General features: G+C 40.3%; 1 protein-coding gene and 1 pseudogene across 2 annotated transcripts; both read right to left on the minus strand.

Annotated features, from left to right (window-relative positions):
• Positions 1 to 1,182: 1,182 nt before the first annotated feature.
• On the minus strand, positions 1,183 to 6,718 carry LOC121980895 (probable pectate lyase 8). Of its 2 annotated transcripts, XR_006111673.1 has the most exons (8): positions 6,487 to 6,718; positions 6,228 to 6,323; positions 5,619 to 5,684; positions 2,567 to 3,209; positions 2,375 to 2,478; positions 2,121 to 2,259; positions 1,732 to 2,023; positions 1,183 to 1,643 (listed from the first exon to the last, which is right to left on the minus strand). XR_006111673.1 is itself a non-coding variant. In XM_042533166.1 (7 exons), the coding sequence occupies exons 1-7, from the start codon at positions 6,591 to 6,593 to the stop codon at positions 1,802 to 1,804; spliced, it is 1,377 nt and encodes a 458-aa protein (XP_042389100.1). In that variant the 5' UTR covers positions 6,594 to 6,718; the 3' UTR covers positions 1,183 to 1,801. The 2 variants fall into 2 exon arrangements, 1 of the variants encoding a protein (XP_042389100.1); XM_042533166.1 differs by having other exon boundaries at positions 1,183 to 2,023.
• Positions 6,719 to 8,207: 1,489 nt separating this feature from the next.
• Positions 8,208 to 13,523, minus strand: LOC121980896 (annotated as a pseudogene).
• Between the last annotated feature and the right edge of the window lie 535 nt (positions 13,524 to 14,058).

Below are 14,058 nucleotides of genomic sequence, written 5' to 3' on the forward strand. Positions count from 1 at the left end.
TGTGAAGCAGCCGGATCTCCTCCAACGTTCGCAACATCCAATCCGTTACTTCTCATGGTGTCAACGGAGAAGATTTCGGTTTCAGAGCGTTAGGATCATTCGAGTCATCGCACGGCCTTGTTTCTGATCCCCACTAGCGACCGCTCGCCGTTGCAAAAGATTCCGTCAAGCGAAGCCCGTTGGAATGGACAGCGATTGGAATTGCAAGATTTGGATTGAGATTTAGTGGTCTACTCTACTCGTAGAAGGATGAGAGAGACTGAGGGTAGTTCACGGATCTGCTGCAAAGCTGTTTGCTGGATTGGTTTAATTTAGCGACGTTGGAGGATGTCAACGTTGTCCATCAACTATGCAAGCCAGCTGTAATTTAACCAGGAAATAATAATTAATTTACGAATGCGATTGTGGGCATCGTTCATAAGTTTTATGCCAAATTCACGAGAAACACTTGAGTCTAACTATTTTATAATAAAATAAATATATTTTGTTGAAGCACTGCTGATAGGGTAGGCATAGATACAATAAAATTATATTATATTCATATAATTTAAAATTGATGTAAAATATTTCATTTTAAAAATATTAATTCATTTTTATATTATATAACTTAGTCATTACGTGAATTTTGAGTTATTATATTTTTATTTGATTTGGTTAATCTAGAGTTGGTTGGTTTGCTTAGCTTAGTTAACACTGTAAGTCGCTAATCAATTTTGCTTGGTCCTAAACTACCTAATGTAAGTAGTTTAGTCCGCTGACTAATTAGCTGCCCTGATGAATGTGTTTGTACGATTTAACTCAAATTTTATCTGGCACATGTTTTTAAACTGTTTTGATCACTTCGACAAAGCGATTTTACTTTCAGGTTCTGTTTGTTCAGTCTATCTTTCCTTTGGTCTCACGCATTTACCAGTTGACAGTTTAAATTATCCTACTCTATTGGGTTGCCAATGTACCTTCGGTTGTCAATGCATAACTTCAAATGATAATTTTAGTTAATATTATTGATGATTTTTTGGATGATTAGTTCAGCCTTATAAAAATGTTTTATTAGTCATCAGGATATATCAGAAAGGGCACGTAGGGATTAGTCCAAAAGTTTAGCATCGCCCCTTATTTGAAAAAAAAAATCTTACAAATATATCATAATTAGGATCAAATCATAAATATCTGGATAGAAACTGACGCAAGCAAATATTTCATCATTCGACTTGCTTGATATTCATTATTTATGACAGTACTGCATAACGTGTACAAGCAAACTAAGAGGACATAACAATTAATGTCACATAGCCTTGAAATTAGGGAACAAGAGGACACATTTCGCCCCAGATCCATTCAATCTTCTTCATAAATGGACGAAGCTTCTTCCAGAGACCCACAGATAAAGCAAACTAAGAGGACATAAGTACACTTAATGTCACAGAGCCTTGAAATTAGGGAACAAAAAGAAGAGGATACATTTCGCCTCTGATCCATTTAATCTTCTTCATAAATGGACGAAGCTTCTTCCAGAGACTCGCAGATAAAGCCACTTGAAATACTAATTGAAACAATGGCGGAAGGTAATTGAAATCAGCAACGCTTCCAGGTGCTCCGCAAGCGTTTGATTACGCTGGAAGCAGCGGAGGTCGAGAGAGACACTAAAGCGATCGGCGAGGAATGACCGTGAGACAAAGAGAAAACTATATATGCAACTCGGTCAAATGCAAATGGACTTAATTTAATTACCCTTTGTTGATTTATTTATTTTTGTTTTTTGTAGTGTGGTCATGGTGCGCTAGCTGAATGAATCAAATGTTCAGCAGTGGGTGCGCCGGAGGCAGCGCAGGGCACCGGCGCCGGAGGTGATGGAGCCAACCATGGAGGAAGACTTGGCCCCCAGGCTGGAGGCCTTGGCATAACTGCCCGAGGCTCCGGCGCCAGAGGGGGTGAAGTAGGCGCCGTTCAATAGGAGATCGCCTTCTGATCTCCAGTTCCAACCCTTCCACACATTTGAATCGGTATCCACCCGCTTAGTCACCTGCCGTTGTCGGATTAATTAGGCAATTAACCATCAAATAGAGAAACGAATTATAATCAGCATGCAGTTCGCGTTCATGTGATTAATCTTTAATTACCTCCTTTGCGAATGGGTTCACCGGGGCAAGGTATCTGTTGCCTTGGCTGTTGATGGTGGGATCGCCACTGCCACCGATGGCGTACATCTCCCAGTGAGTGTAGTCATTGTTCACTACGTGGAAGTAGCCATACCGACATCTGTTTTTTACCCGGTCCCATGTTTTTGTTTTTGAAATTAGTAGTTAAGCTTGTAAATTAAACGGATTGTGGAATAGGCGATATATCGAAGAGATTTAACTGATTAATTACGTACCTAGGCATTCTTTGTATGAGACCTTCTCCGAAATGGTTGAAGGCAATGGTTACTTGCATGGCTTTGTCCCTCACGTAAGAATCGCTGTGACCTAACAGCATCACCTGCATGCATCAACCCATGGGTGCAGTGGTTGAGCGATCAAGATCATAATATAGACAATTATTGTAATTGTCGGAGATATGTTTGAACCTCGTTATGGTTGGTGAAGTAGTTGTTGGAGATGGTAATGGCGGTGGATCCCATGATGGCATCGATGAGGCCGTCAGCGCAGTTGGAGAGGGAGTTGTGGTCGACCCAGATGTGGCTGGAGCCGAAGATGGAGACGCCGTCGCCGTCAGCGATGGTGCGCCAACCGTAGTGGGAGGGGGAACTGCGGACCATGGCGTTGCCGGTGGGCTTGCAGTCGTGGATGTGGAGGCCGTGGACGATGATGTTGGTGACGAACTGGATGGTGATGCAGGCGCCGTAGGCGATGTGGACCTTGGTACCGCGGCCGTCTATGGTCTTGAAGCTGTTCATGATGAGCTCCTGGGAGAGAGTGATGACCATGTCGCGCTTGAAGACGATCCAGAGCGGCTCGTCCTGGATGACGGCGTAGCGGAGGGTGCCCGGGCGGGGATTGACGGGGTCGTCGTCCCCGGGGTCGGTCACCACGTAGAAGCGCCCGTCGCGGCCGCCGATGGCGTTGCGGCCGAAGCCGATGCCGCAGTCGGCGAGGCGCTTACGGTTGAAGTGCCACTCCGGGTCGCAACGCCAACAGTCGTCGATGGGATTCCCGGTCCCGCATGACAAGTAGCCAAGCTCCCGACGTGCGGTGCTGTTGTCGATCAGCCTGCACCATTTAATTACCCATTTACATTACTCTCAGTCGAAGCAAAACTTGATTAGTTAAACTTTAAGCCAAAATTTAAATCTTTGTTAAGGTGAACTTGTTAAAATTTTATACCATAATAATTAACCATCAAGGGGATCCACTCAGCAATCAAAACAACGAACTGTACTTACACCGTCACATCATTTTGTTAATCAAATCGGCACAGAGTGAAAAAGTGACGAAAATACTGAACCAAAAAAGGAAAAAGAAAATCTATATTACCGAACATAACGTGGGGGAAAAAAAATATCAGAGAAGAACTTCTATTAGAGTGATTCGTTTGAATGATGTCTAACTTGTCATTCAATTTCGTCCAACATCCATCATGAATATCAACAAAAAATGTGTATATAATTTGAAGATTATGTGTCGAGGAAACAAGGATTAGAGAAAAGAATACGTCTGATCTTAAAACAAATAATCTAAGAAAGGAATGGTACCTCACCCCACCAAAATACGAACCGAAGTAGATAAGACATTTACTAACGGAGACACGATGCCGACATAACGAATTCATTAATTTATATTCGTGGCATCGTTAAGATGAACAGCGCAAGCACACAAAATTTAACCACGTGGGGACATGTGTCAACAGAATGGAGTCCAAGCAGTGTCATTGGGTTTTTATTTTTTCGTGAAGTTGATAGAATTAATTGTTAGATGTGTCCATTCAGAAAACAATAAGGAAAAAAAATTCGACGCGCCATCCAATGTAATCTGGATTTAGGCTGCATTTACTCCCAGAGAGAGATTTTTCAAAATTGATTTTTGCTCGCAGTGCCTTCACTATCAAATGTCAATCACTGCCAAATGAATGTCCTGCCTTCGCTTGATCATTGCTCAAGTTCACTCTATCGATCGGATCCCGCCCCCTCATAACTGTGCTACCTATTCCGCCTCACTTAAACTGTGCTACAACTTTAATCATGCTTCACCTCGCCTATACTTGATACTAGATCTTATCTAGATTTATTTTTACCAGTTATTGGCTATAGTTACCCACACTCGTAGAGTGGAGGACAAAGTTAATCTTTAACTCACGAAGGGAGCTCAGATTTGCACAATGTTAGGCAGAGACGAGATTTAGGTTCCAAATTGCATCTATCAAATCGTTATGGTATCTTTTTCTCCTAGAGTTTTAGTGAAAATAGACGGGAAATTAACATTACTTGTCTTTCTTCACCTCTCCTGAAAATCAACACAATCTATATCTAAAAATTATCAGGAATATTTATACAACAAACATATGAAATCACAGTCGCTCAGCTACGGCTTGATTGTAATTAAAAAAAAATGTCTCTAGATATATACATTAATAAAAAAACAGAGTGATTTTAAAATTGGACCAGATCAGTATGTTCAACCAGATCCCATCCAATTAATATAAATAATTTTGATCTGATTAAATCAGAAACATGAGAATACCGGTATAATTTGCATAACATGTTAAAAAGTAGGGGTGTAAAAAATGAATCTAATCCGCCAATCCAATCTCAGTCTAACTCCAGAAATATTAAATGCGGATCAGATTCAAATTGATGATTTTTGGATTGTGTTATGATTAGATTGAATTGGATTCGAATTCATCTGAGTTTACTAAATTTAGAGTAAAAATTAAATTAAATTATATATATAGAGAGAGGGGGGATGATAAGGATGAAACATTAAGATAAAAGTAAAAAGTTATATTAAAATAATAAAAAAGACTTTTTTTTTAATTGGATTACCGTTGGTCGGGTGATGGTGTTTGAATTAGATTTAGAATTTTTCAGGTGATGGGTTTGAACTAGATTTAGAATTTTTTAGTTGGGTTTAGATTCGGGTTAAGATTTTTTTTTTTATAAAATTCTTACTTCAATCAGACTCAAACTCATCTAATCCATTTAAATTGACACCCAAGGAGCAGAGTACAAAGTACCCTTTCATTATCCACCAAAATTAGAAAATTTGAACAATGTTGTAGTACGTTAAATCTAAACTAATGACGACATTCTATTATTCTGCAATCCAGAATAATTAATTAATGTTTGTACATATTCTGATCTCCTCTTCTCTCCCTAGTAAAATAAGAATGTTAGAAATTAGTTTTTTTTTTAAACTTACATCACATATCCCATTTATACCGATTAATTTTGTATTAACCTATCATAAATCTCTCATCGGTCAATGGAAATGAAGTTTTGATCTATATAGAAAGGCTAGTTAAATAGTTTATTGACATCAGGAGACAAATTGAATGAATTGGAATAGTTTAACGATGAACAACATGCCTACTAAATCTATAGGCTTTATAGACCGAAGAAAGAAGATTATATAACAAATTAAATCTGGAAGAAAAGTTCCGTAAAATGGTTGATGATGACTCACTTGTGCACCTGAGCTGCGACAAACTCCGGATCGTCGACCGCGCCCACTGCCACATCTCGACTAACACTGTCCAAAGAGTCAAAGCATTGCATCAGCCATAAACCATCGGAATGATCAGTTTGACGCTTAGAAATTGAATTGACTACTGAACTGAGGATGTAATCGCCGCATTTTGCGGAGAACAAGGTAGCTCCAGGCGGTCGGTTGCTTTCTTCGTAATTAAAAAAAAAAAAAAATGGGGGAAAAAAATAGAAGCTAACGAAGCGCAAATCACAGTGGGAGAGGAGGCGGCTGTCGCTTTCCTACGATTTGACCGCTATTCGACGGCGAGCTGTGGCATCGAATGTTTCGACGAGGTCAATTCCTCCACTTTCCCTCTGTTCTCTTGTCCGACAAGAAAGCGAAAGAGCAGCGTAGCTAAACCAGCAGCAGTGGCATACAGAATTCAAAGCCCGGAGTTACACGAGTCAGATCTCGGGGTTGCGCCCAGCTCCGAATTGACCAGACTACAGAGCCAGATCTGACCGCTTGTGTATCTCCCCAGGCAACACCGAAAACCCAAATCGTTTAATAGAGGGAGGAGGAGAAGGAAAGGTTTCGATAATGTACCTCTCCAGTATACCGGAACTGGAAGACTGGTTAGCTGCTACAGTTTGTCTCAAATTCCTCCTCGCCACTGCCGCCTCCCCCGCTGCCACTCCGATCCTACGAAATCAAATTTCATGCATCACAACTCCATTTAATTCGAAGAAAACTCGATTGTTACAAGAAAAAGAATTCCCCTGTTTCAAGCGCATTACTTCAACAGGATCTAAAAGCCAATTAAAACCCTAAATTCAACCAGATCTCACAGGAAAACAAAATGTACCTCGATGAGGCGATCTGTTCGACTCCAAACCACCCGACGAGCACCAAAAGACCGAGAGCCAGCCAGCGAGGCCACCTCAGTGATTCCGTCGCCATCCCAGCCGCCATTGTTGTTCCTCCCTCTCTCCGTCTTATCCGATTTGTTCTCAGATCTACCCGTATGCTCGAAGGAGGTAAAGCGAAACGAGGTAAGCGGAAGGGAGGGAAGGCGACAAGAGCAAGAACTCGGCGAGAACACTAGGAATCCAAAATGGAAGCGCCATTTTATAGTCCATTAGGCGAGTTTCGTTAACCCCAACCTAACCGTGGTTAAATGTTTGTTATTCGCTGCACGAATCACGACGTAACCGTCGGCAGCCAAGCCGTTAACGGGGAGGATGGCACCGACGGACGGTGACGGCAACTGGCGCGTGTGCGGCAAGTGCTTTCTGCCCGCCTGGCTCCTTTCGTCCGGGACTTCCATTTTAACCTCGCTAACTTTTCTTAAAGAAGCCCTCTACTTTTAAAAAATTACATTTCGGCCCCCATTAATGATATACCAACCATGCCTTTTTTAAGTAGTAAAAAATACAGAGTTAAAATGAAATATCTCCTCCTACATGCTTCCGCCTCGCAATTAATGTAAAGGAACCAGGGAAGGTAGAGAATAGAAGACACTAATTAAAGAGGACTACAAAGTCTCTCAATGAGGAGGGGTTGGAACTTAAAACGAAAGCATGGTGTCACGTGGAGTGTTGCGGGAATTAAGGATCAACAAATATTTTATGAAAAAGACCTTTTTTATTTTTCATATTTCATTAAAAATAAATATAAAAATCCAACCCGCTTAAATTTTTATCAGCCTAGAATATGCTTCTATCGATTTTATAGTTATTGGCATGGCAAAATTGTTTGATATTTGAAGTTTCATCGAGGCATGAATTAGGTTTCGAAGTAGGGTTAGGCAATCCTAATTTCTCATGCCGTGCTCTTTTTTAATATGGAGAGGACAAAGTTAACGTGGAGTAGGCTCGAGGAACTTGAATTATCCTTGTCCAAAGAGAAGATAAGGGACAGCTAAGGACTGTCTTGCCCGCCTTAATTCATCATGTGCTTGGTACAATATCTATCAGGATAGATCTTAGATCTTGTTGTATATGCTCCCAATAGTATTTATTTATCCGATCATCTTTATATGGACACAAAAGGGATTACAATATTTAATAAGATACTATTAATTCTGTTTGGATTTGAAATATGATTAACACAATTAAATCCTAAAAATGACACAATACAATATGATTCCGTTGATGATGTAATCATATAGAGAGATCTCTACAGAGCCTATATAGTATAGAGACCCTCTTATCCATAGAATGAATTACATGATCATTGAAATGTTTTATATGATCGATTTAAAGCGGTTGGTTCGATATGAAGTACCTAATAGTATGCCATGAATGTGTGTATATATATATATATAAACTGTTGTATAAAACTCTATCCATCTACTTATCCGTGTAGGGCCTAAATAATTGTAGTGATTGAGCTGGCATTGCGCGTGAAGGCCATTGGCTGTTTGGGTAGATTTGTGATCTATCTGTCGATGTCAGTAGAAAGTGTTTTCGTTTTGGTGTTTCGTGGTGTTTTTTTTGTTGTTGTTGATTCTTGTTTTCTATTGCGGGAGTAACAGAGATGCAGTGGGAAATTGAGTACTTCATCTCTGTGTTGATTGATAATTGATTGCACAAATTTTGAAAATATAAATTGAATCAACTAAGGAAATAGTATTAACTGAGTGCAAAAATATTAGCATATAATTTCGTACTAGTCCAGTTGACGCAACCCAATATTTAAGATTTGGGTTGGTGTTATCCTTCTTCCTCCACTTGAACTTACTCTAAGAGTTCGATGCCCGCGAACATGGTCCACACCTCCTTCCATCGGCTGGGGTATAGTTGTAGCATCATGGCTTGGAGGTCGCCAGAGGATTGGATGAACTTTTGTGGGAGCATGGTGTGGTTGGCAATGATGAGACCCTTGAAATGGGCTTTGGTGGCCGGTACTTCGATGCAGTCTGGGAAGTGTATTTCCTGTTATGAAGGATTTAACCTTAAGTCTGTCCTGCAAAAAGAAAAATATAAGATTCATCATCAACTACTTTTGGAGGAATTTTTTTTTTAAATTTGTTATCCAGTTTTTATAGTAGAAACAATACTCTGTGCTAACACTCATATCCAAGTGTGTTCTATTCTACCCGGTGCTAACAGAAATACAAAAGTGGATATCTAAGTCCAATCGAACCATTCACTGAAAACTGATTTAGTGATGCAGAAGTATCTGAAATATGAGTAACACATTTCCAATAGATTTTTGGCTCCCTTTAAATCAGCAGCTACATGAAAAGACAAGCGCGATATAGAAATCTAGATAGCAATGAATCATTTAGTCAAACAACAAGATCCTATAACTAAATGAGTTTGTTTTCCAAGTAGAATAGGTGTCATTCAACTGACATGAAAATAAAGCTAACAAACATATAGCAGGCAGATCTAGAGAGATCATCTCGATACATACCGCCATCCACTTCTCTTTCCACTGTTGCCATTTGTTTTTCTTCCAGCACAACCTACCAAAATAAATTGTCATGGGTGAGAATAATAAACAATAACTTCTGATCTTAAGAAAGATTCTCCAGATAAATCACCTCCAAACTGATCTACACTATCAAACAGCAGATCAATGAGCAAAAGAAACTATAGATGATAAAAATAAAAAAAATGAGAGAGTCCCTACCGCTTGCCGTCATTAAGAGTTAGATGGTCTTGGCCAAAATAATGTACTTGTGAAATAATTATCAAGTTCTATTCTCTTATACGCTCATCTGGAAGTATTAAACTTGCCACCAGAAACCTTTTGTAATGAATGTATGTTCCAATTGGTCCAGACAGTGACAGGTTGTACCTGGTCCCAAGGTTCTCCTTGTAAGAACAAAAGAAATAAATACATTTTTTTAGTTCCTTGTAGGAAATAATAATGCTGAATTTCTGTCGACTACTGCAAGAAAGAACCTAGTTCATGTCTCTTCGTCACAAGAGTAGTACTGAAGAAAAATGCAATGCAATGTCATGTTTGTTCACAGATGCCCTTCACAAGCCCCTCGTGTGATAAGCATGCAAGAATTGAACAATAAGACACATTATAATTTTATCAATACTCTAGGATTAATTCTCCCTATTTGATGTTAATCACTGCTCCGTATTTGTCAGCTCCTATGCTCTCTACTGTGGCCAGAGTGAAATACTCTTTCGCGATAGGGTAAATGTGCTTTCATTGCAAAAATTGGATGTGTACATGAAATTAAATTGTAGGAGTGCTTAATATCTCATTCCATTATGACTTTTAACTTATAAATATCTAGACGAATAGCACAACAAAATCAACTATGCAACATTGATAGGGAGCAGAATAAAAATTGCAAAAAAATGCAGCACTGTCTAGAAAAAACAGAAGAACAACCTGTTGGGACCTAGAGGGGGTGAATAGAGACGGTCTCTCACTTCGTTCGCTTTCCTATATTTGTTAGTGCAGCGGAAATACACATAACCAAATATGAAAGTTAACCCTAGAGACAAGAAGAAAAAAAAACAAACCCTAACACATTTGTTTACGTGATTCGGAGATGATGTTCCTACTCCACGTCCGTAGGTGAACAATTCCTCAATCTGTCAGTGGATTAATCCCTGAAACTCCGGCTAGCTCAATTCTCCTTGTCAGTGGAGAAACCTCACCGCAAGCTCGATCAAGAACTCTTGGATTGCTTTGAGCTTTGGAGACTCTATTAGTGGTTAACCACCTCTTCATCACCAAAGCCAGCCAATCTGAGTTCCATTATATAGATCATGGGAGGAAACACCTAAGCTGTGTTTCCGCCATCAATCGACTGTTATACTTACTAGTCAACCGGTGAAATTCGACAATTACAACTTAACGGCTCGATTCCAGTCGATTGCTCACTATGGATTAGTCGACATTATGTTCGCTCCTAGTCGACTGGTAACCCTAGAATCACAAACCCTAGAATTCCATTCCGGGTGAATTTGCTGGTTAAAAAAAAAAAAAGGCAGCCCGGTACACAAAGCTCCCGCCGTGCGGGGTCCCGGGGAAGGATCCATTGTACGCAGTCTTACCCTGCTTTTTGCAAGAGGTTGTTTCCAGGATTCAAACTCGTGACCTTTTGATCACATGGCAACAATTTTATCGTTGTGTCAAGGCTCCCCTTCTCCGAATTTGCTGGTTCTCAACCACTAATTGACTGAGACATATACCAGAATGGAAAACCCTAACTTAGGATTTTATCCCTGAGTACAATCAATCATGCACTCGTCCTCGCCCGCACAACCTTGACCTTGCCTTCTAGCCTCCTCCATCAGCCTTGCATCCCTCGAATGCTTCCCTATTCTTCACACCTTACCTTCACGAGCTTCCTTCAACCTTGTCCTTGTTGTCGGGTCTTCCTTTGCCAAGAGACTCTTTACCTCTAGATTTTCATCTTTGCCAAGAAGCTCCTCACTTTTGGGACTTCACTTGCCAAGAGTTCCTCGCTCCGAGACTTCATCCTTGCCAAGAGCCCCTCACTCCGGGTCTTCACCTTGCCAAGTCACACTTGGACTTGCACCGCACCGCCAAGACTCTCATGCTTGGACTTCACCTTTGTCAAGATCACACTTGATATTTCATTGCATCTGTCACCTGGACACTAAAAGCACATATCAAATACAGATGCAAACCCTAACTTAAACCCTTTGCCCAAACATCAAAACTTAAGGATACACCGATTGCTCCAATACAACTAACTAGTTTCTGAAGCAGATTTTGTACTCGGCAATCAAATTTTGAGCAGCATGAATCCCAGAAGCAAATTGAAAATTAGGGGGTACTATAAACAGTTAGGTTGATGGTTCTATCAATAGTTAACTCTTCACATCGAATATAATATTTCTCAGGATATGCTAGAAGTGCCATTCCATGTACAATGCAAGACTGAAAGTGCAGAAGAAGAAAGTGAAGCAAATGAAAACTGGGTTGGAACTGAGAGTGACCAAGGTGAGGGTTTGCAAAAACTGCACCTTGCAAACTCTTCAAATTGATGCCAATAAGTGGTGGCTGCTCTTCCCCTGGATGACCGCATTTTGGTAGCATCTTCCTCAAGAAGATTAATTATTGTTTATACATATTTCAGGTTGTAAGCTCAAGCTTCAGATGAACAGAAGGGGTTAAAAAGTCAAGTTGACTAATAATTATCAATTATATCTCCTTAGGAATTCTAATATTTCTTGTCAAATTGTTGTAAGTTACATAAATATCATTAGGCTGTAATATCAGTAAGTCATTATCTGTATATGATTGAATTGCATTTTCTGACCTTTGAGGCAAAGGTTCCTTGTGTCCATTTTAGTAGTCCAGCCACCATTTGTCCTATTTGGTTGCCGTCATCATCAATCGCCTGATGTATACAAAAAGATAGAGGAACACAGTCATCATCAATCGCCTGATGCATACAAAAAGATAGAGGAACTTAGAGACCTGTATTAAGATAACTAGGGAAGATATTAAAACAACACCTCAATTACAAAAATCACGGAGAAATTACCAATTGTGCAATAAACATGGTAATAATATAGAAGTGTCAATATCATCCCTGAGCTTGGAAGAAAAAAAGTCGAGAATTTCATTAATCACCAAAATGTAGCCTAAAACAATAGAAGAAACCTTGATAATATATAGAATTGAATGGAGGGATAAAATTTGGGTAGCTGATGATAAATTCTGCAGTTCATTAGTCATGGCTTCTGTTCATGTTGCAATCAAAATTTTAAAGCAAATGCAATATGCAGTGGCAAATGTGATATACATTTAAGAAACATTGACAATCTAATATCGAGATAAATGACGACAATATATCCAATAAAGGAAACTAATGAATCCATCTCATTCATAATTCTACCAATAAAAAAATGTGTCCATTATACAGCATAAAACACAAATTAAAATGATAATGTAGAATATGCCAATATTTATTTGCAATATGTATATAATTAATATCTAAAGAATCTATCACTTGCAAACTCTTACAAGTTATGCCCTACCACATCAAAAACATAGTGCAGTCTTTATAATCACGACAATTAATCTTCTTAAGTAGAGAATAATCATCACAGGAGTACATACAATGTACCATATTTAATTCACAAGAGACCTAGATAATGTACAATGAAATAATCGAGTTAAACGCCTGTCAAGATCTGAGGTTGTGTGGAAGCTTAAGAGATGAGAGCGATCGTTTTCTGGATATCTAATGCTAAAGTATTTCATATAAAAGTTGAAATTTTGTAATTAATTTAAGAAAAAAAAAATAAAACATAAATCCCATTTCGTCACCTGCTTGCCAAGGATTGAGAGCCCGGGCCGCTCCACCTGGACGAGGGCCTTCAGCCCTTCAGGATCTTGGCTACGGCGCTCGGTCGGCTCCCATGGAGAGAGCGGTCCGGAGGGTGTCGAGACGACCTCCGCGTGGCTCCGGCCTCCCGGAGGCAGAGGGCTTCCTCAAGGACGTTCTCACAGAATGGATTCATCGACATCTTCACCTTGCTGGTCTCGAGCCCCCTCTAGCAGTAAGAGGGAAGGCGACGTCAGAACCCTAGAATGAAGCATTGAAGGAGCTGACGAGAGGAGAGAGAGGGAGTCGCACCTTATCAGGCTTCACGCGGATCTTGACGGCGTAGTAGACCGCCCGCTTGACAGGAACCATTACCTTCATCCTGCTCCGGCCTTCGCCGTCGTTGAGCCTCCGTCGTCTTGTACTCCGAAACCAAATCAGGCGGCGTGTTCCTCTCGACCGCGACTCGGACCAGGGGTCGGACCCACCTGTATAATAGGTGGGGTCTATCAACCTTACCTATGAACTGGTCTGGACCAGAAAGTGCGGTCCTTTGCACCGACCACTGATGCTGACGTGGCTTAGATATGCTCGAGACCGTCGAATCTGACGTGGCCTATTTGTTTATTTGAGCCGGCCCATGCAGCCTTCCGATCTACTCCCTTTCCCAAGGCCCAGTACACATACAACCCAATGTAGCTCATCAGCCCTTTTTCATGGGTTGATGCATATGATTCATGTAATAGAATTATTATATCATTTCAGGACGGTGTGATGATTAAAACATGAGGTGTTGTCACATGAAGTTTTGGGGTCGAAACTCGGTGTGACCGAGCATAACCACCCCTATGTCTTGGTCATTTGCACTAATGGCTAGTAGCACCCGTGATTTACCTCCTTCGTGTTGACCTAGAGCTGGGGGCAAGCGAATCGCCTTTTTTGCCACATGTATCGCTCCCAGTGTTCTGTCGTGCCTTGTCCAAGGTCATCATGAGGAAGATTAATCATTAGACAATGTTTTACACACTAATCACTCCAGATAATTCCGTGGGACATATAATAGAATTATCATGTTCTCTCAGGTGCGTTAGTTAAGATATTTTTATATAAAATTTTAGAATTAAAATTCAATATCTTTCTTTATGTCTTGCCACC

The sequence above is a fragment of the Zingiber officinale genome, chromosome 5A (genome assembly GCF_018446385.1).
Source record: "Zingiber officinale cultivar Zhangliang chromosome 5A, Zo_v1.1, whole genome shotgun sequence".
Taxonomy (NCBI): Eukaryota; Viridiplantae; Streptophyta; class Magnoliopsida; order Zingiberales; family Zingiberaceae; genus Zingiber; species Zingiber officinale.